This window comes from Propithecus coquereli, unplaced genomic scaffold, assembly GCF_000956105.1.
Source record: "Propithecus coquereli isolate 6110/MARCELLA unplaced genomic scaffold, Pcoq_1.0 Scaffold232, whole genome shotgun sequence".
Lineage (NCBI taxonomy): Eukaryota > Metazoa > Chordata > Mammalia > Primates > Indriidae > Propithecus > Propithecus coquereli.
Window position 1 is genome coordinate 2,518,187 of NW_012147864.1, and position 26,695 is coordinate 2,544,881.

Sequence of the window (26,695 nt, forward strand, 5' to 3'; positions counted from 1 at the left end):
ATTTTTCTATTAAAGTGTTGCATAAAATCTTTAAATAGCAATGAGGCACCTGGTCCCTTTTTAAACAATCCTCTCTTGAGGCCCACAGAATGATGCGTGCAAGGGAAGTAACCGGGCAGCCAGAAAGCCCCAACCCTCGCATAGAGGGTTGGGGCTTGCCAGACAGAAGAGCTCGTCTGGCATAAAGCAAGCAAAGGGTCATTCAATCTAGCTCAAAAGCCTTATTTTCCTGGGGCTGCAGGGGTGGCCCTAATTAGTCCATTTGGAATAGTGAGACAAAACCATCCCAACTAAACTTTTCCCTCATACACTCCTAATTTCTAGTCCAGTAGATTTCAACCCTGCCTGCACATTCAAAATTTTAATCTTTTAAAAAGATCCCTGGGGCTCACCCCTAGAGAGCCCAATTTAATTAGTTTGGGTAGGGCCAGACACTGGCATTTTAAAAGCCCCCAAGGTGCTTCTAATGTGCAATCAGAAGTGAGAACTTCTTATCTGGTCCACTATACTCTAAGGTAATCCTTGTAATGATAATAATTACAACAATAGCAGCAACAGTAACAACCTCTCCTTTTCCTTCTCCTCCTCTTACTTACACTCTAGCACCACTGCCCTGTTGCACATGTTGACATGTGGACAAGCTGCCTGCTTTGCACTGGCTGGCAAAGTGCTAGGAACTTTTAGAAGCTTCTCCCCACCTCCTATTTAATTGTTAAGCAATGCTGCAAATTTGCTATGGTTATTCTCACTTTACAGATGAAGAAACATTAGCTTAAAAATATAACCAAGGTTACACAATCGGGTAGAGAGGGCAGAAATTAAAATAAGGCACTCCTAATCCCAGGACAGTGTCTAGAGCAACTCTGCTAGCTTCCTACTTAAGCCCCTTCCCTTTTCTCTATCCATGCTGGCCGAATCCTGGTTCTGTTTGGGTGCTTACCTTCTGCCTGGTTAAGTGCCCTGGAGGAGGACACTCCTCAGCTCAGCCAAAAGAGTGACCCTTGATCAGGCTAAGTCAGTGTCAGTCTTAGCTCCCAAACTTGCCTGCACATTGGAATCATCTGCGGAGCTTCAAAAACTGCTGATGCCTGTGACCCACCCCCAGAGACTGTGATTTCATGGTCTGTGTTGTGGCCTGGGCTTTGGCAGTTTTAAGCCCCTAAACCCCGTGATTCTGATTTGCAGACACATTCGGGAACCCTTGGGCTAATAATGGCAGTTCCATCTCCCTTGCACCAACGGTTTAGATTAGAGCATGTGACATGACTGTGGTTCCTGAAGAGAGAAGGTAAGTCTCTCGGGAGATTCTGGAAAAGGCCCCTTCTCTCTGTTGATGTAGACTGTGTAAGAAGGGGCTGTCTGAGCTGCCACAGCCATGTCCTGAGCACGTGAGAAGCCAGCTGAGAGCCTGGGCCACTGATGACCTCGCTGAGCCACTGCAGTGACCAACCATGGGACAGCCCTTCTGCTGACATTCTTGTTCTGTGACTGATTAAATATCCCTGTCTTTGAAGGCCCTTTTAGTTGGGCTTTTGGTGAGGAATGAAATCATCCTACTGTGTGCCTCTTCCCAATCATCATGCCATATTCTAACGGCCCTATTCTGGTGAAAGAGAATACTTCTAGCTCAGATGGAAGCACAGCACTATGACAAAGAACAGAATGAAACTCAAAGTCCAGTGACTGGCTATTAAAAACGATAATGTGCGACACAGTCTGACAACACCAGCTCTAAAAATGGGAGCAAGCGTTCTTTTGTACGGTAACATTTTTCTTACACACAGAGTTACAAAGGGAGCTGAAAATATATTTGCTGATAAGAATTCTGAGAACAATGTAAGACTTGTGCATTGTAAAGAGTATCCTTTGTAATCCTTGAAAGAAAAGGAATACTGGTTAAGTGAAAGTGTTATTATTTAAATTCTCTAAAGGGAAACTACACTTTTCCTGCATAATGATTAATTGTTTAGATTTTATTTTCAAAAATCTTACAAAACAGTACTAATCATATGAACAGGAAAATTTTATTATAAGAAAAAAGTTATGTTCACCATCTTAAAAAATTATGAATCAAACTTTGAAATAGAAATGCAAATTATAATGAAAATATAAGGAAATATAAAGAGAGGAGCTAGAAAAGAATATAATGGAAGTAAATATGATCAAAAATACAGAGGATATACAGAAAAGATAAAAACATATGTCACACCTACACACACATCCCTCTACACACCAAGATGCATATAGTGTCCAAGACAAAAATCTCAGAGCGAAGTCAACTATGAAAATAATAAATTTTCAGATTTGTATGAGAGCAGAGGTCACTGATATAACTACCTTGTTCTCTTGTCATGTATTGTCTTCATTGCTTTTATTTGTTTTAGGCTAAAATTTTGCTAACGAAAATCAAAACAAGTCTTATAAATTTATGATAACTGAAGTTCTTTTGTATGTTGCAGAGAAATTAATTTACCAATGAAACATTCCTGACAAATTTACAGTCTCAAACACAGTCATCCACCATACAGGACAAATGTAGAAAGAAAAAGCTACTTCCTCCATAAAGGTATTTTCCTATATTTGAACAAGTACTTTAAGCTTACATACCAATTAATTTAACTGCTATAAGCTCTATTCACAAAGAATTTGACAGCAATTGAGAGAATTTCCATGATTACATGATGTAACTGAGAGTAAACTCATCAGCAGAAGTCTCCGTTGAGTATAGAGCAAGATACTGTATCAGGAACTGTGGAAAACAGAAAGGTTTAAAATGTGTTCCTCATCCTCAAGAAGAGTAAAGCAGATTTGCAAAGAAAATCCAGGGCAGATGGAGTAGATGGGCTCTAAGTGCACTTATCCAAAACCTTCAGCTTGTGTTGCCACGCAGTCTGAAATGCAGTACGTAGCAAACACCAAACGCCCCTGTCAATGTGGGGGGAATGAGGCAGGAGTACAGAGAATGACGTGAAATGAGAATTCAACACGATCATAGACTCTTACATTTAAGAAGCAGATCCAACCAGTCCACAGAGCGTTGAATTCATTCAATTTACCCACTTCCAAAAATAACAAGCATGCTCTCTGACATCTGTGATGGTAGCAAGTATAATCCATCTTTGAATAAAACCATAAAGTTTATTCAGGGGTCTGTAGGAGAAAGGAATTATGTAAATGCTAAGCCTTAGAAATGGGATATCTAATGCTAAAGAAATAACATGCTTATCCCATTACACAATTTTGAAAATAATAAGAACACAGCAGAAAGGTGCTATCACACATGCAGCTACTTCACTCAGAACCAACAGAGTGTTCATTTCAGCCAAGTTTATGTCAACAGGTGAAACAAACCCATCAAGGAGTGGGCAGAAGTCAGAGGAAATCACATCATCGATATAAATTACATCTCTGAGTCAAAACACTGCACAGATGGCAGGGAGCTAGTAGCATAGCTGCCCCTTTCAAACTTCAAAAATGCTGAAAAAACAGCCTGTCTATTTGCACAGGTGAGGAGGAGTACATAGTTGTCCTGGCAAAGATTTTACTAGATTTGAATACTATGAAAATCTCTACACAAACAAACTAGAAAATCTAGAGGAAATGGATAAATTCCTGGAAACGCACAATCTCCCAAACCTGAATCAGAAAGAAATAGAAATCTTAAACAGGCAAATAAAGAGCAGTGAGATTGAAGTAGTAATAAAAATGTCTCCCAACAACAACACAACAAAAAAGCCCTAGTCCAGACGGATTCACAGCTGAATTCTACAAGATCTATGAAGAACTGGTACCAATCCTACAGGAATTATTCCATAACATTGAGAAGGAGGGAATCTTCCTTAATGCATTCTATAAAGCCAGCATCACCTTGATACCAAAGTCAGGAAAGGATGCAACAAAAAATGAAAACTACAGAGCAATGTCCTTCATGAATATAGATGAAAAAAATCTCAACAAAACACTAGCAAACTGAATTAAACATCACATCAAAAAGATAATCCACCTCATATGGTCAACTGGGTTTCATCCCAGGGAAGCAAGAATGGTTCAACATACACAAATCAATAAATGTGATTCACCACATAAACAGATGTAAAAACAAAGGCTACATGACCATCTCTATAGATGCAGAAAAAATATTTGATAAAGTACAGCACCCCTTCCTGCCAAAAACCTTCAACAAACTACGCATACAAGGAACATACCTCAAAATAATAAAAGCTACATATGACAAACCCACAGCCAACATCATTTTCAATGTGGAAAAGTTGAAAGCATTTTTCCTAAGAACTAGAATAGGTCAAGGGTGCCCACTCTCACTATTTCTATTCAACATAATACTGAAAGTCCTAGCGAGAGCAAGCAGGCAAGAGGAAGAAATAAAGGGCATCGAAATCAGGGAAGAGGAGGTCAAATTATCCCTGTTTGAGGATGATATGATCTTGTATCTAGAAAACTCTAAGGAATTCACCAAAAGACTCCTAGAATTGAGAAATAAATTCAGTCAAGTCTCAGATTATGAAATCAATGTACACAAATCAGTAGCATTTCTGCATAGTAATAACAGTCAAGCTAAGTCAAATCAAGAACACAATACTATTTACAATATCTGCAAAGAAAATAAAATGCCTAGGAATATACTTAACCAAGGAGGTGTTAAAGATCTCTATAAGAAGAACTACAAAACACTGATGATAGAAATTGCAGAGGACAGAAACAAATGGAAAAACATCCCTTGCTCATCGATTGGCAGAATCAGCATCATTAAAATGCCATACTCCCCAAAGTGAGTTATAGAGTCAATGCAATCCCCATCAAAATATCAATGTGGTTATTTCACAGATCTAGGAAATATAATCCTAAATTTAATTTGGAACCAAAAAAGAGCCTGAATAGCCAAAGTAATCTTAAGTAAAAGGAACAAATCTGGAAGCATCACCTGATTCCAAATTATACTACAGGGCTATAGTAACCAAAACAGCATGGTATTGGCATAAAAGTAGACACATAGACCAATGGAACAGAATAGAAAACCCCAAAATAAAACCATATAGCTATGACCAACTGATCTTCAACAAAGCACACAACATCATACATGGGGAAAGGAAGGGCTATTCAATAAATGGTGCTGGGAAAATTGGATAGTCACATACAGAATAATGAAGCAGGACCCCTATTTCTCACCATTTACAAAAAATTAATTCAGGATGGATAAAAGACTTAAATGTAATGCATGAAACCATAAAAATTCTATAAGAACACCTAGAAAAAACTCCAGAAATCAGCTTAGGTAAAGAATGTATGACTAAGATCCCAATGGCGATTACAGCAACAACAAAAATAAATAAATGGGACTTAATTAAATTAAAAGTCTTCTGCACAGTAAGGGAAATAATCAGCAGAGTACCTACAGAATGGAAGAAAAGAAATAAATATAGACCTGCCATTCAATCTAGCAATCCTATTACTGGGTATCTACCCAAAGGAAAAGAAGTCATTTTATCAAAAAGACACCTGCACTTGAAATGTTTATCATAGCACAATTCGCAATTGCATAGATGTGAAATCCACCTAAGCTCCTATCAATTCATGAGTGGATACAGAAAATGTACACACACACACACAACCCATAAAGTACTACTAAGCCATAAAAAGGAATGAAATAACATCATTTGCAGCAACGTGAATGGAACTGGAGACCATTATCCTAAGTAAAGTATCTCAGGAATGGAAAACTGAACATCATATATTCTCACTAAAAAGTGGAAGCAAAATGATGGGTGCACACGGGCACAAAGAGATATAAAGGATACTGGAAACCAAGAAGGGACTAGCCTGGTTTTAGCCCTGAAAATCCTACATCCTGGGAAAGCTCTTGGTTTGGGGAAAACCAGGAGAGCCATGTTTAGAGCAAGATAATGTCAAGTAAGTTTCTGTACTAAACAGCATCGCCTGAATTCAGGAATGACACCTTATAGTGGCCCATTTATGTACCATCTGGGGGATGGACTATATGCATCATCCTCGTTAACTCACTTAGCTGTCACTTGATAGGGGTAGTGCTAAATAGGAAGGATTCTGCTAACACAATCTCCCCCTCTTCCGATGCCCTGATCTCTCATCCCATGTATAAACAGGCACAGTCTATAATCCCACTGGCAGAATGAGCTCAGTTACTTAGGAAAAGCACTGACAAGATTTCCAGTTAGCCTTTTCCCATACACAGGTCACCCCACAGAGAAGAGTGGCTACCAGTACAGGCTGGCATGAGGTAAGGGTGCTGCAGGATGGGCATGGGGGCAGGGGAAGGGAGCACTTAAGAGTGAAGTACCAAGTTTTGGCTTGGGCCAAACAAAATGTTTTTTTTTTCTATCAAGAAGGTATTTCTTGTGTTTAACTTTAAGGGAAAACATTTTGACAGAGCTACAGCTACTTATGAACTATCCAGGTTACTCAGAAACTGTTCAATTCATTCTCACAGGATATATTAGGCACAAGAAAAAAACTGAATTAAGGCAATTTCCAATACACAGAGAACGCATGGAATCACAGATCTTAATTTTGAACCATTCCTGTGCACAGTGAGATGATTCTGGTTTGTTTTCATTCTTTACATTTGTTCCTCGGTTTAGATATACTGGTCCCTTCACAGAGTATGCTAACATGCCGGCACAATCTCCTAGTGATTTTGTTTCATTCCTTTTATAACTGCAGTTGTAGCTGTTTTTCTACCAGTAGCCAGGTATCCTCCATGTCACGTCAATGTCAATGACACACTTGGCAGAAGATTGCGTTAATATAATTCCTATTTTGTACGTAAAGGAACTGATCCACGATGAGGCCCACATGCTCAGAGAGAATTCGGAGTGTACATGTTTGTCACCCACAAACTGTATGACCGATGTCCAAGGGCCTCTCTCCAGACAAGGATGAAAGGACATACACTGACCACCTAAGACACAGAAGGGAGTGGCACGGGACTAAAAAAGGCCTCTGGCGCTTTATGCCCAGAGTTGCATGAAAAGGAACAGTGTCGCATGCAGCAGCGCAGCACTGGCCAAGGCTCTACACGGGACAGATGTGGAAAACTCACTCATGTCCTGCCAATGGGGAAATAGAAACAGAATTTAGTATTTAAAAAATTCAAAATTTAGTCATTGAGTCATATATTACTTGGTGATAAACTGTCCCGCATGTTAAAATCTATTCTAGGTGGAATGTCATTTTTTTGGCAGTGACATGGTGTATTGCTTATATATCTAAAAACACATGTTAAATTTAGTCCCTTCACTCTGTTGCCTCTACAAAGCCAAACACACATAATGGATCCGAAGCAGTCAGCACATTACATTCCAGCAAAACGTTAATTTTAACTTACACTGGCACAGTGAACCATGTACCTTCACTCACTGAATAGAAGGAGGTGCTGAAACAGCAACCTACGACAGTATCCAGGAAAGGCGTATGTACGTGTGTGTATTTGTATATATAAGTATGCTTACAGGTACGATTTATAAGATAGTTACAAAGGTTTGACTTAAAAGGAATTCAGTGTAGTGCATATTGCCACCAGTCCTGGGAAAGCCTGTGGAATGGCCTCCACTGATGTGCTGAATTTTTGGCCTGGGGTCCAGTCTGTGTCTGGTATGAACACACCAGGATGTTTGAGACCTGGGTCCAGTCCAGTGTCACAGGCTGTAAGGCTGGTTGGCCAGGCATTCAGTGAGTCTCAAAGGTAACCCTAAACCTTAGGGGGTTCTCAAATGTCTGTTCCTTTTCGCTGAAGCAGAAAAGTACTCTGCTCTTTGAAAGTACCAGTGAGGAACATCAGACAGCTGGCAGTCTTCTGTCATGATAACGACTGGTCTGTAGGTGAATGGTTTATGTCACTTCCAACTTGCCCTGGCTCAGCCACTGACCCTGGGTGAAAGGCTTCAGCTCTGGTTACCAGTCCCCAGAGTCTCCTGCCCATTCCTCCTGTTTCATGACTTCCAGAACACCAAATCGCAAATCCGTAACCTATCCTGTTCATTGTCACAATCCCACTCCAAGGCCACAAGCAATGAGCCCCATGTAAATCAGAAAGTTCTATAAAAGAAAAGAAAAACTTTAATAATCCATCTGTCTGCTATGTCTTTACACTATAAATAAATAACATTTGGTGATAAAAATGCACTTTGGGAAATTGTTCTCAATTCTGGTTCCTATTATTCCCACTTATAAACCTGAATATATAATGACATAGAATACTAAATTAAGTGTGTGTATGTGTATATATGTATTTTTCTCTTTCTTATTCTGATTCTACACAATGGTAATTTCAGAGAACATTTAGGTACATTTAATAGTATCCAAATATCCATAAAAATAAAAAGACCAATTGATTTCTTCAAGGGAATGTCTGCTTTCATTTTACAAGGATATGACATCATGGAACTTGATGTACAAATACTGATCTTCCACTTTCCCACCAAGCAACGTCTAAGCCCCCCTGACATATTCTGCCTGGTGTTGCGTTAGATACGTGGCATTAGCCTTCTCATATTCATATTTAAATATGCTCTAGGGAAGAACTGAGGTCGTAAGAAGTTAACATCTACACCACAGATTTTCCATCATGGGGACATACACTAAATAGAAAATACACACAAGAAATATGATTTGACTGGAAAATGCCCAAATGTGGGATGAAGAAAGGTAATTTATAATTGAAACACCCATTACTAGTTGTGGCAGCAATGAGTACTTAGATGTGGGACAAGCTACTTGCCCTCGCGAAGCCTCGCTGCCCTCATTTGTAACGAGGGATGTGACACCCACGTCATAGGATTTTACTTGTCTTTAATGCTTGGCACGTAGGAACTCAATAAGGATACTTTATGTATTATATTAACCTACTTTCCTCTATTTATTACTGCAATATGCATATGAACAAATAATGTAATTCAAAATTGAAAAAGGCACACAAATCATGAAAATATAACTGTGTGTCTTTATGAAGAAAGAATATTATGTATGAACTTCAATATAGTATTGTTCTTGAAATACATTAGAACTTCATATAGTTCTTTATTTCAAGATTCTTGTGATATTTTAGTAATTAAAATTCTATGAAGAGTGTAAGATGAATATAAAAGTCTGCTTCAAAAAGAAAATAGTACAGAAAAATGTATTACTTTTCTAAGAATAATGCACTCATTTCTTTTAAAGATTAATTGTATATTGCCTATCTTAAAAACAAAGAAAAACTCTCTTTATATGTATTTCAGACAGCATGTATTTTCCTTTAAGTCCTGAAGTATATTATTAAAGTCTAAAGATAATACAGTGGTGCTGAAGCAACAATCAGCTTAAATGCTAAATATTTATAGAGTTTTATTTTAGCTAAATCTGCAAACTGCTCTACATATAGTCTTTGTTGATAAACCAAGTTCACAAAGGTGTTCAGTAGACAACCCCGAAACAACTATACTATACACAATTGCAAATGGGGCTGCCCGACCCAGAGAGAGGAAGTTGTTCTCTGACATCGCTCCGCCTGGGCCCCTACCAGAACAGGTTCAGATCTATCAGAAGTCCCCAGAGTTTCCCTTGCAGCAAGCCTGGGAAATAAAGAGACTGCTGAATTAAAAATACCACTGACTTAAAGCCCTGTGATTTGCACTTGAATATGGACTCCGATACTTTACAAACACCTAACGAGTTCCTACTCTGTGCTGGGCAGTCAAGCAGGCCCTACAGTTCCACCCCTGAGCAGGACATTTGTCAAGGGTTGTGTAATTTGGGGAGAAAGTGACACCTACTCAGGTCAGGACGGTACAATGTACAATGCGATGGCAGCACAGAGGAGGGGTCCTTGACCCAGCTATGAGATGAGATGAGATGGTCAGAAAATAATGAGGGAGGTGATTTAACTCAGCAGAGATCTTTCTTTCTTTTTTGACTTACTTATGGGTAGGAAGCGAGACAGTAAAGCAGAGGACATTCCAGTTAAACCGAGAATAAAACCAACAAGAGTTCAGAAAGAGAATGGTACAAATTTGGGCTGGCAGATAATATTGGAGAAATAGCTGCCTTATATTTTTCCCTTTTTTTAGGGATAGAAACTAATTCTATTTAGTGTGCCAATAAGCTTAAGCAAAGATGATAGTTCCAGAATTCCTTACAGCTAAGTGAGTGTGGCCATGTGCCACAGTTCTGGCCAATGAACGTTAAGTGGAAGTTGTTGGGTGAGACTTCCAGAAAGCTTCCTAAAGGACGTGTGATCAGCCTGGACACACATCCTACTGCCTCTCCCGCCTCCTCCTTCCTGTTGCCTGGAATGAGGATGTGATGGCTGGAATACCAACATACATCTTGAGTCACACTGGAACCCTGACAATGGAAGCCACATGCTATGAATGGAGAAACAGAAAAGTAAAGGGAGCCTTGGTGACTCTGCAGAACTGCCAAACTAGCCCTGCACTGCCTATCTCTGGGCCGTTACGAATAAACCCCTTTGTGCTTAAGACACCAGGGTTAAGTCTCTGTGACTAGCAGCAGAAGCAATTCCTGACACTAAGGTGGTTGAAAATGTTAAGGATATAATTCTGTGAGTGGGTGGCTGAAGCTGTGATGGTCACTATGGCTGAGACAGTCAAGGAAATGACCATGCCCTTAGTGTGCCTGATGTGGCGTTCACATGGATGCTGAGCCATCTCAAGATAAGGGTGAGAGTTTGTGTGGATTAAGAAGAACTCCTCCAGTCTTGAATGGAAATTGTCTCTAAAAGATTGGTAGCTGGACATAAAAATGCAGAAGTTACATGATCTATTTTCTGTTTTTCTATTCTTAAGACCAAGTATATTATATATAATTCACATGATTATTGGGAAGAATTTCTTGATTACAGTATAAACATGTATTAATATGTATCTAACTCAATGCACAGTATATAATGGCCAATAAATATTCATCCTAAAATATACTCATTTATATCAAATATTAAATTATCACGATTTAATTTGTTTCATACATTTTTAGAAACTTTATCCTTCACACATTAATTAATATTTAGAAGGTCTCTAATGTTTACACATAAGACAAATTCCAATAGTAACAAGAAATATAAATTCCCAATCATTAAGTAAATTTTATATTCCTAGTAACTTATATTTTGAAATTGGATGTACTGCTTGAAAATAACTTTGGTCTCAGAGGTAACAAAATGCAAAATATTATAGTAGGTCAGTTCACAATGGAATTTTTTTAAAAGAAGTAATAATTTTACATAAAATATTACCAGAAGTCAAAATACTAAAAATACTATAAAATAGTATAATATGCCTGCTCCTTAACCTAAATTATTAATCAGTTTCCCTTTAATTTCATAACCGGATGGATTTGAGGCAAAATAACATTATAGAAGAGCTTGCAGGGAGAAAGAAATGTTCCTGGTGTAACTAGCTACACTAAGTTTTTAATGACTTTTGACTTAAATTCCATCATTTTTTTAAATGAAGGAATTGGATCAATTGACCTCTTATGTGCTTTCCAGCCCTGATACTCTACGACTATAGACTGCACTCAAAATAGGTCACAAATAGTGAAGAAACTTTAGAAATATTGAGCCCTATATTCTTTTCTCACAGTAGTATAGCAATAATTACAGCCTTAGCTTTAATAATTTTATTAGTTATAATCTTATTAGTCTCAACCTGTAAGATTACTTTTGTAATGTAAAAAAGATGTGATATAAAAGTTTTTTAAAAAGTTCAGGGGACAGAGCTGCTTGGAGTAAACATTTGTCTTTATTTCATAGATTTGTATTTTGAATAAACAGGGAACAGCAAGTATTATTGCTTGTCTTATTACTTCAATCCCTCGCTGGGAAACCAGTAAAAGCCTTTCTCCTCAACAGCTACGTGCCTAGCACCTAGTACGTTAACAGGTTTGTTGAATTAATGAAGTGAAATTATATTAGAAATAAACTGTATTCAATTTATCAAATTAACTCAGCTAACACATAACTAGATAAGACGTATGAATCCATTCATTCATTTATTCAAGGAACATTTATTAAATGACTCCAACGTGCTATAAAGTGGGATACAGCAGTGAACAAATCAGACCTTGCCTCTACCTTCAGTGGAGCTGGGAGTCTATCATTAGTTTAATTCTTGCTTCATCAGCACCTTCTTCCCACTAAACATCTGACAAGAAGGTATGAGAAGATGAGCGTATGCACATTCAGTAGATATCTGTGATGTGCCTGCTGTGTGCCAGAGTCTGGGGTGTCACAGGCCCTCCCTGTGTCTGTCAGGAAAGATGAACACTAAAGACATTATTTTAAGCAACAAAATAATGACAAGCATGCCAAGTGATGGGGTGGGCAAGCACTGAACCTCGAGAGCCATAGCAAAAGCTACCAAGCTCCTTATGACCTGGCCTCTGAGGTTCTAGAATATCATTTCTGCAGCATTCTGTTGGTCAAGCAAGTCCTTGCACCCAGCTCCAATTCAAGGAAAGGGATATTAGACTCCACCTGTTGATGCAAAGAGCAGCATGGGCACACAGGGAGGAGAGAGGTTAATGGCATTGTCTTGGAGACCACCTCATCACACCATCACTCCAACAGAATGTGTTTAGATGGTGGCGCTGGCTTCCCTTTCCACCCAAAAATCTCAAGTTGGGCACAGACATATTGGATGAGAAGGCAAGTACCATTAAAAAATTCCATAGAGGCTGGGCGCGGTGGCTCACGCCTGTAATCCTAGCTCTCTAGGAGGCCGAGGCGGGCGGATTGTTTGAGCTCAGGAGTTCGAACCCAGCCTGAGCAAGAGCGAGACCCCGTTTTTACTAAAAATACAAAGAAATTAATTGGACAACTAAAAATATGTAGAAAAAACTAGCCGGGCATGGTGGCACATGCCTGTAGTCCCAGCTACTCGGGAGGCTGAGGCAGGAGGATCGCTTGAGCCCAGGAGTTTGAGGTTGCTGTGAGCTAGGATGACACCACGGCACTCTAGCCTGGTGGCTCTGTCTCAAAAAAAAAAAAAAATTCCATAGAAAAATAACATTGACACTTGGGGGTCAGTTTAGTCTCTCACATCAATATGACACTACTCTTTAACCCTAAATATAGTGTAACAGAATTTAATTCCACAAAAGAGGTTTGTCTATTTTCACATGGGATAATTAACTAACCAAATCAATCCGTCAAGAGAATGAAATCCAATTTATTTTAAATTTTCCCCTCTTACAAGGCCTATAGAAACCCAAAGATCTATCATCATGATCTAGAATACCTAGACCGAAAGTCCTTATTTTAAGAGTATCATTTCGCATGCCAGAAGAGTAAGTATACCTAACTAGAAAATGTAAAACTTTCTTTGCTGGTGATTTTAAGAGAGCAGACTGGCTCATGGCACATGTTACATACAGAGTAAGAACAAAGGGTGCTCTTCCAAGTGGGCTGACCATCAGGAAGAATTTTCACGAAAGAGAAAAGAAGAAAAAGAAAAGGGGGAATGATGCTGTCAGTCCTTGAAAAGGAAGTGATTTTTCAAATGGTCTGATTTCCCTTTACAAAGGAAAAGCAGCTTATTGTGATGGAAAAAGAATGCTCAATTTCATACAGGTATATATTTTGAGCCAAATATAATACAATGGTATTTTAAAGTCATTTATCTTAAATGATTTGTTTGGCAAAGCATGTAAAATTCCCCAAGAAATACGTGGGTTCGAGAAACAATAAAAGATCTACTTCCTCCAAAATCAAATCAAAGATGTTTTCAAACAGTGGCCGTGAGCCAGATCCCTCTTGTCCCCAAAGCATAAAAGCTGATGAAGTTTAGAAATTTTTAAAAATTTTACATTTTCTCTAAAATTATAATAAACTATTTTAAAAGTTATAAAATTTGTTTTTAATCCCTTCTTCTTAGCTAGATATAAAAGCAGAATTAGCTGAGTGTGTTCCTCAAGTACCTAACCTGCCCAAGTGTGAACCCAGCCATCCTTCCTTTCCTCACTTCCTCTCTAAATCTATAAGCTGCCCTTCCTGATGCCACGTGGAACGTCACCATACCCCAAAGGGCCCCTTCTAGGCATCCCAGGTTCATCTGTGACTCTTCTCTATTCTTCACCACCTACATATGATACACATGCACACTTTTGTCAACACTTACCTCATAGGTGTCTTGCATACACGTTCCCTACTTTCAAATCCCATGGTACCTGGTGTGGTCCCCCCCCACCCCCCTGGCTCCATTACGCCTCCTTACCAGGCCTCCCTTGTTTGAGAGCTGCCTCTTCCAGTTCTCACTGCAGAGTGACTTCAAAGCAACCTTTCTAAGGGATAGCACTGATCATGTCACTCCTCTACTCAAAACCAAACCAAACATATGCAACAGAATTTGTACCAACTTGTCAGTCCCAGCCTGTCTCCACTCAAGTCATACTTCAACATGCATCCTCAGACCTAGTCACAGTCACAGGCCACCCTAACTGTATCTGCAGGTGCTTCTCTCACTTTACTCATGCCATCACATCTGCCTGGCATGCCCCCACCATATTCCTCCAGACTCAACTCAGATATCACCCTCTCTCTCCAGCATTTCCTGAAATCTATTCACCCGCCCTCTCCCTGACTCAAGAGACTTGCTTTTGCATCTGTATCCTAAGCTTTTTATGCATGCCTCGTAATGTGTTCATGAGGATCCCAAGCTGATTTTCACCCTTAAAAGATTATTTTCTGTTACCAAACAAGGCTACATGTACCCTATACAGCATTCCTGAAGCTAGGGAAATTCTCTTGCCTTTTCCTCCCGCTAACATGTATCCCTCACTCCTCTTGCCCTAACATCTGGATCCACACAGAATGAACTCTTTTCTTTGATCTTCGACATCACGCTTTCACTGCACCCACATAGTTCATCAGCTTGATGCACTGGTCAAAATCTTTTGGACGGCTTTCAAATGTTACATCAATATACCACCCAAAGCCTCCAGATAAACCCAGCAATGCCTGATGCCCAGGCACCCCACCCCAGTATGGGCTGAGAGCCACAGGCTCTCACTGCAAAGTGCTGGGGAAAAGTGCAAAGGGCAAAGGTCTGCTAAACCCAGACCTAAAATATGAACAACCTGAGGATCTGGGACAGGAAGATTCATGAAAGAAAACTGACAAAATATAAAACAACATAACAGACTTGTTACTTGTAACCACTGGCAACTCCATTTTAATTCTGTAAGAACTGATCTGGCTGTTTCTGCAAACAAGGCTGAAAAGAGTTGTGATCTTAGAAACCTGAAACTTGTGTAAACTAATTGGGTGTTTTATGTGGTGTTCAAAATGCAGAGTTTCTGGAATAACTTTCTAATTGGTCCAGGTGCCTTCCATGTTGAAATCAAAAGTAATTAAATAAGACATGAAGCTTTCTCTGGTAAATGGTTACAAACAACAATTTCTTTTGAACCTAATGTTTACAAAATGGATATTTACAAGCTTGTGCCCCAACTCACTGAGCAACTGTTTTGGCTCAAGGTGTCTAAGACCATACAAACATAAATTCCATAATTTCCAGATGATCCATACTTCCTGAGAACATGCTGAAATGAATTTCAGGCACTGCACAAACACAGTTAAGCAACTGGCATTTACCTACCTCAGACATAGTCTGCAGGGGTCAAGAAGACTTGCAAACGCAGACCACAGCGATGAGGAGGCAGGGTCTGGCGGCCTGGCTGGAGCTGCCCCAGGGCCAAGAGCCTGGGGAAAGTGCATATCTCCTCTTAAGGTGGTTTGTAAGTCTTGGTTGGAATCCATGGTGTGCAAACTAATAAAATCTCCCCAAAAGAGGTCCTGAGGACCTGCTCCCTCCAAATAGCCACCTCCTCCTTCACCCAGGCAAAGAACAAAGCGCAGGAGTGGGATGGGAAGGCAGACCTGGGCAGAGATGAGAAGTGGCTCCCAGTGCCAGTGCCTGGAGGGGAGCTCGCTGAGCCCCGCCTGAGGCCTACAGGGTCAGCCCATGTCGTGGGAAACAGAGCCCTTTACAGAAACCATCACAAGGTAGCCTAAATGCACATGGGGCCTCTGAACAGAGGTGCTTCCCTGACTGAACAGAGGGGCTAATACCGGACAAGGAGTGTTAAGAATTTCTGCTTTTATCGGTTTCCAAGTAGTAAATTAATCTAGAGCCATTAAGTGAAAAGTTATCCCAAAAACCCTAGACAGTTAAGAATAAATTACTACTCTTAGGATGTGGAAAGCCACAAAGAATATCACCCCTATCCTGACAATGACAAAAAACTGAATAATTTATAATCATTCCTTTGAGCCTAAGGTCATGAAATACTTGGTGAGCGAAGGTCACAAGACAATCAATCAGATGAACCGAATGTCACCACTTCACCCTTGTCAGAGAAGAGGGAGCTGTCACAAAGTAGGCAGAAAGAAAAGTGAAGCTTCAAGGAATTCTTAAAGGTCACTGAGGACTAGAGTTTAGATTAGAATCCCAGGGAGCCCGGCACACGGAAGGTCCTCACCCACTCATGACCTCTCCCGTGGCTCTGTCAGGCAGAGGCAGGCAGCATACTGTAGAGCCCTGCAGCAGCCGGGCCAGGTTTAAGGGTGCAGGAGGAGAACTCGGAGGACCCACCTATTTTCTGTTCCTACGTGAGCATAAGTGATCAGCAGCCATTGCCAGGGAAAAGCACAAAACCACTGAGGCCACGGACCCTTCTCGTACAGGAAACAGCCTTTTGCCTCTGAGTGAGGGGTGAGACCCCTGCCATGTCCCAGACTTCACCCTGCTGAGACAGGAGGCAAAAACCCTCTGCTGCTGCGTGGGACAGAAAACCTTCAGGAGTTCTGGTCCCAGGCAAAGGCCCTCTACCTCTGGAGAGGGACACAACCCTGCCGACACGCACACCCTACACTGACCGGGGGAGTGGGGAGAAAACCTGCTCTTGCCCAGGAATCCCAGTGATCCGCAGGAGAGGTCTGCTGCTACTGGAAGAGGAGCAGGAATGTCACTGTCGCCCAAGCCCTCCACTGGCAGAAGGTGGAGCTCACCGGGAGGAGGACCAGGAAACCCACCTGCCCCCTAGACCTGTGCTGTCCAATAGAACTTCCTGTGGTGACCAAATTGTTCCCTATCTGTGCTGTCCAGTACGGTAACCACTAGCCACATGTGCCTGTTGAGCACCTGGAAAAGTGGCCAGTGTGACCAAAAAAGTAAATTTTAAATTTTATTTAATTTCAGTTAATTAAAATTTAAATTTAAAGAGCCACATGTGGTTAGGACACTGTAGCTGCCGACCCTGCATGGAGCCAGAGTCAGAGGTTCTCCGTTACCGGGGGAGGGGCAGAAATGCTGAGAATGCTGCAACCCCAAGGCTCGCGTGCAGGGGACCTGCCTAATTCTGCCACTAGAGCAAGAGCCCCAAGAAAGCCGTCTGGCCCACCCAAGTCTTATGCCGAGTAACAAGTGCCAGAAGACTGCTGCCAGTGAAGGACAAAGGCACACAGGGTCTGCCAAAGCCTGACAATGAAGAAGAATCCCTGAGAAAAACTCTCTGCCCTTCCAGGCCTCGCACAAAGACCATGGCAACAGCAGCCCACTACTAGAGGAGCTTAAAACCTGTAGTAACTATAGCAACAACAAAACTCAAATTTAGCTCAACTACTGACTAAACTGGCTCAGCCCTTTACAGTAATGGCCTGGCAGAAGAAAAGGTGTACCTATTTCCAGGTATAAATAGTATATACATTACTCTCTATTATTCTTTTACACAAAATAACAGGCACTCAGTCATAAGTTATATAACACATAAAAAGCAACCACCCAGCTTCCCCCATTATCAAGAGATAGAACAGTCAAGACAACAAGATGCAAAGATGGCCCAGATGGTGGAAATATTAGAGAATTTTAAATTACTATAATTAATGTCAAAGAATCTAGTGAAAAAGGTAGACCACATGGATGAATAAATGGGCAATTTCAACAGAAATATGGAAACTATTTTTAAAAAGCTAAATGGAAGTGGTAGATATGAAAAACATGATATCAAAGATGAAATCCTTGAATAGTCAGACTGGGCATAACAGAGGAAAGAATCAGCGAAACTGAAATTATGTCAAGAGAAATTAGAAACACAATGACACAAAGAAAAAAACACTGAGACGCAAAAACAAAAAGCAAACACAACAAAAAGAGAATAGAGTAACCACGAACTCTGGGATGATATCTAATAGTCTAACAAATATAACCGGTGTCCCATAGAAAAAGACAAAAAGAAAGGGACCAAAGAAATATTTGGAAAAAAAAATGGCCAAGAATTTTCTGAAATTTAACTAAAGATAACAAACTATAGATCTAAGCTGGATAAATACAAAAAAAAACATAGGGAGGCAGCACATCATCAACAAGCTGAAAGCAGAAAATAACAAGAATATACTGAAGGAAATGAATAAATCACTGGCCTTGGCCTCAAGCCCTGGACTCTTCACAAAAGGCCTATGAATGTTTGCCTTTTAGAAAAATTTGGATTTTAGCAAAATTATCTCCCACACTTGAGAGTCTTACCGGACTCTATAGACAATACTCAGAGAGAAATGGCTTTGTGTTCCTTCTCCAGGGTGTTCGTGCAGTTCCCACAGCATGCAAATCCTGGGGTGCAGGCATGACACAGCATTGTGTGTCATCTCCCCAAAGCTTCCTAAAGATGGAACTTACTGAACTGCATAATTTTTGCTCTTGCTATTGTTGTAATGGGATTAAAAGATCTTGAAATAGGACAAAATATGTCTGAAAATTAGGCCTATCTAAATGCTTGATGTAACGTGAACACAAAATTGAAACTGAAATATGTTATGGTCCAAGTAACTGTAACAGTATCCTTTTTTTAACAACTTTTTTTTTTTTAACCAAAAAAAGTCTTACAAAACACAAATAATACTGGGAAAAGATGACCTTGCAGAGGTTGCTCCTTTAGAACTCTCTTTAAAAAATCTCTTTTGATTCTTGATACTACTTTTATTGTACTAGCTGATAATTTTAAGATGCTTTTGAAAAGCGGGACTAATATGCAAAGAATATCTGTACTTACTCAGTGCTTAAGAAACAGGATTTCAAAACTAAAACTAGGTAAAATGTTAAAAATGCATGAAAAAGGAAAATTAAAGAGAAGTTTGAGGTAAAACCCAAAAGGCTTGTATTTATTTACCCTGTCCCTTTGACGGTGCTCTCCCCCATTGTGTGGGATCCTATCTAGAGTCTGGGTGCTTTCTGATCTACGCATTCTCTGGAGTTCCCTTAATCAAAGGCCAGAATTTGTTTTCTTTTTGCGCACTTAATGCTTGAAGACTCTGACAAGGTGCCGTTCATTTGCGGCTGAACCCCTGGGAGACAGTGACGGGATCTCTGAGTAAATGTTCCAAAATTCAAAAGAACATGAGACTTTTAAGTGTGGGGTCATTACTATAATTTGTTTAGTTTGAAAATATACAGGAAAGTATATGAGTCACTGGAATGAGAAAATATTTACTTCAATAAAAGGCAAAAAAGTGCAGGATGGTCTCTGTACTCAGTCTGGGGGGTTCAAATCCTAACTGTCGCTTACTTCTTGGACGTGAGTTTCTCATTTTTCAAAAAGGGCTAATAATGATAACTACTTCATAGAACTGTTGTGAGGCTTAAATGAATTATTAAATTTGAAGGCCTAACAGAGTACTGGCATGTAATTAGTGTTCTTCGTGTTTATTTTTGTATTTTTCTTAACTATATGTATTATTCTCACTAATAACATCAAATTAAAACAAAGTAAAAGAACAAATTAACTTAATTGGAAATATCACACTTTCTGGAGAAACCCAAGAAGTATTTTTTTCCCTCAGTGATTTAAATAGCCTCTTCTATGGTATAAACATGCCTATCTTCAGTAATCAAATCAAACAAAATAATGTGCAAATTTTGGTTAACATCACTAGTTTCTATTAATAGGAACCAGGGCACCTTTGCCTGTATGTTGGCATCTTTTAAATAAATACATTATTGACATTTTTTTGACAACTGCTCATGTATAAAATAATTTCCTAAACTAATCTAAAACTAACTTAAACCCCTTTAATAATACTCATTGTAAAATAAATATTTTGAATATTGTGCATTTAAATTATACTAGTATTAAGAGTAATATTTCCTTAATCCTTTATAGTTTATCAAGTACTTTTATATTTAGGAAGTATTCTAATTCCTAATATTCCTAATCATATAATATGATATTATAAACCAGAATGAGAAAAGTGCTAATGGGTTTGCTTTAATGAGTGGAAAACTTCCTTTCTTTTCCATGACAAGGACAATTAGAATATTTTCTTCAACAGGACCTCAGATGGTATCTTTTATGCACTACAGAACTGAAGTGGAAGTCTAGAATGATATTATACTGAGAAGGATATTATTATTATGTGTTTTCTCTAAAGTTTTTATTTTATAGCTAAGGTAAAAAGTAAAATCCAGGAGAGGCCTAGATTAGAATTGCTCTAAAGGGGATTATGCATGTCTCCTAAAATTTGAAAAACTATGTCATTTATATACAGATCATAAGCACTTTTAAAAGGCCAGACTGAAAAGCAACTGTGTGGAAGAGAATGCAGTGCAAAGATGTGCAGAGCAAACTTGAGAACAGCACGTGAAACAACCTAAAATGTCCACGTGGAAAGTTCACGTCAAGTGTCTAACTTTGTGAAAAGTGAGCTAAGAAACGTATCTGGACGGTGGGTGAGCTGCTCACATGTTTTTAAAAGCATGAGAGACAGATGCTGGAGTCAGAGAAAGTCATATACAACAGAACGACAGCTGTCCAGGGCCAGGTGCTGACAGCGAGGAACGAAGGGGGCCCTCGGAAGAAGAACGAAACCCAGAGCTAGGGACACCCCATAAAGCATTGAGCTGCGCGTCCTTATTTTCCGCCTCTCCTCGTCATTTGAAACACCTCTCCTGTCAATATACTTGCTCATAAGTATTAATGGCCAAATGCTAAAAGACTTGCCTCTACTCGAACATGTTCCTATGACTGGTGAATATTCTGAAAGATAAACCCTTTATATGTTAAAGCCTATTTATCTGGCAGTTTGTCATTTATAATTCCTGAAAATTGATTCACAATTCAAAGAATGGGGAGCCCTCTGGGATCTGAATTTCTGTTTTCCTTTTTGTTTTCCATTGTTTTCCCTTTAAAAAGATCCTCAAATGTCCATCATAAATATAAACATACAATTTCAGATAGATCACCGTTATTTTCTCATATAAAACTAAATATATTTCTTTTAAAATAAGTGTGGTTTATCTGATCAACATGAATGAGAATCTTACCCTGGTGTGAGTACGAATGTGCATCTTCAGTCCATCATTTTTACTGAATCCTTTTTCACAGTAAGGGCACTGATAGGGACGCTCACCTACAAATAAAGGAAAATGGAAAGTCGCAGAGTCAGCCCTGTGCCACCACTCCTCACACATCAGATCCTGGCCACCATGTAGGCCCCGTGCTACTTCAAGAAGAGGCTCAGGCACAGCTGGACAGACACCACCATGGGCCGTGCAGGACAGCAGTGTCCTGAGACCCTCATCTCCCGTGGAGCGCGCACCCAGCCCACGGCACTTCCAGTGCTCAGACGTAAACAACACTCTCCAGTAGGAGGATTGCCACACAATCCTTTTAATACTTGAGCCCAAATTAAATCTCCTAATTTTAAGAATTTGTTAAAAATATTTTATATCAATTTATTCTGTCCACTACACTACTCATTACAGGGGTCTTTATTTAACTGGTGCATTGATACTTTTTTTTTAAGTTTCATATAAATGAATCTGTCTCAGGATTCTGAGTTTCAAACTAATTTCATAAAACTCATATATGTTAAACAGAACCCTTGGTCGTTATATTAGATAACAACTACCCATACTTTCTGATACAATTAGTACCTCTCACCTAGATATTATAATTCAGAAAATAGCCAAGATTTTTTAAGACACGCAAACACACATACACATCACATTTAAAAGAAATTCTAGTGTGAAATGACTAAAATGTGAGAAATTTAATCTCCAAGAGAAATCTGAAGATACTTTCTTGTTAAACCCTAATAATTTTTAAAGGACTGTAGCTCAAAATCACTAATTTATTTATTCTTTTATTAACAATGTACTTACATGGCAGAATACTAGATTCTGGCTGTATTCAAAGATCAACACAATAAAATACTTGACTTTGCCAAATGTAAAATTCCTGCCTTTCCTTCATCTCAGAGCCAGGACTTTTGATTAGTAGTACATGTTCTTCCTCTACTCTCTCATGTTCCATTTGCTCTGGCCTTCGCCACATCTGGATATCACAGGCATTATCCCTGTGAACTCACTTACTGGACCAACAAGGAGCCCCCCCTTCTTACTTGATCCCGTGATCGTTTTCCATCAAGGCCTTCCCTGACCTCTCCCCATTCCTGACACTGCTTCACAAACCCACAGCGACATTTCCAGGTCTTGGGTCTGGCCCGGTGCCGTAGTGGGCCGTGCGCAGTTCTGGACTTTGTGGTTCTAGCAGGAACACCAAGAGGAAGCACCTGCAGCCACGCCCCCGGTAGAACAGCATCTTCCAGCCTCTCCTCCTTGACGAAGAGTACGCAGGACTCTCCCTTTGAACTAGGCACTATAAAATGGTGAAAAACACCCAAAATAGAAAAAAACTAAAAACAATGGCAGCACAAATAGAAACAGGTCCCTTTAAAGAACTATCCAAACCTGCCAAATTCTGTGAGACAAAATCAACCTTTGCACTAGGTAAGCTGCCCTAGAATTCTTGACCTTATTATAGTCGTGACTCTAGGAAAGTGTGGGTTTTCACAGTCAGTAGAATAAAGGCTTAGTAACATCTAGGAAAACATAATCTTATTTTAACACTAAATTGATAATATGCGCTTATCTGAATTTCAGATCTCTGCTGGGTCCAGTCCAGGTACCCATGGGATCAGCTGGTATCCTCATTTGGATATTAGCAAACAACTCAAATTCAGCATGCATTATCCTGAACTCATGCTATTTACCCTCAGATCTTGTGTGTCCTATATATTCTGCTCTGGTTAGTTAGAATACATTCATCTAGTTTCCAAATAAGAAACTTGGGAGCCATGCAAGATATCCCTTTTCTATTCACTTCTCCCTACATCTAGTCTCTAAATCATAATGATTTCACTTCTCTGATATTTCTAGAGTTCTTCTTCTTGAGGAGGGTGACAAAAATGAAAACAATAGTGATAGCAGTAACATCAGCAACAGCAGGAGGACTACAGCACGAACTATCATTTATTGAGTTACTCTTAATCCTTTAACCTTTAACCATTCACACACAAAACATATCAAAATGCTAGTGCTAATGGTGGTTACTCCTGCATCATAGAATTCCAGATAATTACTTTCTTCTTCGTAAACTATAAAAAGCAATTTTTTAGATTTTCAAAGTAAGTTTATTTTAGTGATGGATAATAAAGAATGCTAAAATGTTTCCTTCTTATTTATCTAATAACAAAAAATCAATGAATCACATCTAGATGACGAATAAAGCCTCATAAAAATAGTAAAGTAGTTTACACTTATGTAAAATTATTTGATAATTTTTCTAGCAAGCCTAAGATAATTTAATATTCACAGCTATTCTCTTTGTATCACATAGCTTTATGTGGGGTTTGCACTCCAAATACCCACAGAATAGCCAGCAAACAAAAATCAAAGACTTACAGTTATCAGGGAAATAACCATACGTTAATTAAGCCTAATATAACATACCAAGTTACTATTTTCTTTCATAATAGCTAAAATTGATTACACAAGGGAAGAGATACAAAGAATACTAAAGAATTTTACAGAATGGAGCATAACAGATTCATTTCATATTTTACCTAGTGTCATGATATAGGAATTTTGTCTATAGACATGAAAAGGCTTTTGAAAGCATAGCTTTTTCTCCTTTTTGGGAATCGGATTATCCTGGGTTTGAATATTGCTCATCCTCCTTCTAGCTGTAACTGAGGGAAAGAGATTCAACTTCACTGAACCTTTGGAAAATGGGATAAATTATACCTATCTTATAGGTATAGTGACCATACATCCACATTTGTGTAAAGTAGTGTCAGTTTATGCCTGTTATCCCAGAATAATTATTAATATTTGTGTCAACTTGACTGGGTTAAGAGATGCCCAGATAGCTGGTAAAAGATTATTTCTGCGTCTGTGAGGATGGTTCCAGAAGAGATTAGCATTTGAGTCAGTAGACTGAGTAAAGAAGATCCACCCTCACCAATGTTGATGAGCATCACCCCATCCACTGAGAGCCCCAACAGAACAACCAAGAAGAGAAATTGTGAATTCTCTCTCTCTCTCTCTCTGTCCCTCTTCTTGATCTGGGATGATATCCATGCCCTTGGGCATGGAAACTCCTGGTTCTTTGGCCTTAGGACTCTGTGAATCCCTCACAGAGGGACCCTTGTTCTCAGGTCTTCAATCTTGGACTGAGAATTACATCACTGGCTCCCCTCGTTCTCAGAACTTCAAACTCAGACTGAATTACTTCTCTGGCTCTCTGGGTCTCTTGCAGATGGCATATTGTGAGGCTTCTCGCTCGACCTTTATAATTGTGTGAGCCAATTCCCAATCAATCTCCTCTTATACGTCTCTCTACATACCGTTGGTTCTGTTTCTCTGGAGAACCCTGACTAAAACAGTATTACTCCCTCTCACTTTCACGAGTGTCTCAATTGGGACAATAAAAATATATGGTGACTTATTATGAGCTGAATTGTGCCCCACCTCCAAATTCATATGCTTAAGTCCTAAGCCCCAATACTTCAGAAAATGGCCTTATTTGGAAACTGGACTATTGCAAATGTTACTGGAGTAGCTAGGGGCCCCTAATCAAATATGATTGATGTCCTTACAAAAAGATGGGCTTGTGGAGACAGGGACACACAGGGAGCATGCCATGTGAGACTGGAATTATCCTGCTGCAAGCCAACAAACTACCAGAAATCAGGAGAGAGGCCCAAATAGATCCTTTCTTAGTGCCTTCGGAGGGAGCCTGGTCCTGCTGAGTCTTTGATCTCAGATTTCTAGCCTCTAGAACTGTGAGACAACAACTTTTCACTGTCTGAGCCACTCAGTTTGTGGTATCTTGTTACAGCAGCCCTGCCAAACTAACGCACTCTCCTCGCAATGTGGCAATTATTATTATCACTGATGCTGATCTAACTGCTGCCCATGAGTCCTATATAAACTGCCTGGAATAGAAACTGCTGCCTGCACATGTGTGGTATTCCTATCCCACCCCACTCCAACCCTGAGACCCAGTGGATACCAACCTGACATCTTGGGGAAACTTGGGTAAGTTCAATTCCACTCATTCATTCTACTATCCCAGAATATAATTCCAGTTTTAAAGTAAATCACCATGTAAATAGCTTTGATAAAAAATTTGTTTGAAAACTAGAGTGTGTGGTTTGCAAATCAGCCTAGACTCTAAACATTAAATTGCTGCCCTCTCAGTTGGAGTATGTTTAGGGAGATCCTGCCTCTCTTAGACTCCAAGAACAAAGTTACCTGCTGTACACACAATCTGAAACTGAAGGTTACCTGTGTAGTCAACATGTTAACAATGATTAAGGTCATTTTCATAATTTGCATATTAAAGACAAGTTGTTATTCTTTGGTTTTCTTCACATTATGCATATAATACTTTCCTTCATTGTTTCAAATTACTGTGAGGAATGTTTCTAGAAAATATTTTTGTCTACACATAAAATTATCCTGCTGAGAAAAGGAACTAACCTTCAATTTGAATCAACTAGAATACAGATCTTTCTTTCTTACTTGAACACTGTCAGTACATAGGCTTTGATGTACAATATGATCCAAAGAACTACAATTTTTTAATATATCAGGTAGATTCAGACACTGTATTTTGCTTAGGCTGATCATAGTATTCAGATTCTGACTAACAGAGACAAAAATCTCTGCTTCTCACAAAAACAGTTATCATGAACCAGGTCTTTCTGGCTAGTAGATTCAGACATTCTTTTAGTTACCAATGCTCATCAAGAAAAACTAGGGGCAGGTCAGGGATGTGTATTGTGACTTAACGCAGGTCCCCAGTGAATGCAAATACTGATATAATATTAAGCTGTGCCTTGAGAACTATATATAGGTAAGCACCTTCAACATTTAGAAGGGAAATACAATATTGGCAAATCTCACAAAGACTTAGCTACCAACAGATTTAATGGGCATAGCAGCATAAACAATATTGAAGGGTACATAACAGAAAAATGTTTTTAATTTGAATAGAGGAAAACACATGAGTTCTTTGCATCTGTTTCTTTCTTTAAATTATGATCTAACACTGAATAACATTAAAATCCACTGTGTTTTCCTTGAACACATCAAGGAACAAACAGAAACATGATGGTAATTATAAAAGGTTAATTTTAAGTTAATTTTAAAAGGTACCACAAATTGAATACTCCAAGAAGAAAATTTACTCATTCACTAAATAGTTATTTTTTTGAGCACATACCATCTTCTAATTACTGTCTTGGGCTTTGGGAATGCAGTTGCGAATAGATCCACAAAATCAATGTCTCTTTGATTTTTACTAGTATAAT

At 39.2% G+C, this 26,695-nt stretch overlaps 1 protein-coding gene across 2 annotated transcripts in view; it reads right to left on the reverse strand.

Annotated features, from left to right (window-relative positions):
• PRDM5 (PR domain containing 5) overlaps window positions 1–26,695 on the reverse strand; it is a 134,579-nt gene that overhangs the window by 15,580 nt on the left and 92,304 nt on the right. For both annotated transcript variants that reach the window (XM_012645374.1, XM_012645373.1), the window contains one exon: window positions 21,360–21,445. In XM_012645374.1, coding sequence (XP_012500828.1) covers window positions 21,360–21,445 — 86 coding nt within the window. The remainder of the gene's footprint in view (window positions 1–21,359; window positions 21,446–26,695) is intronic.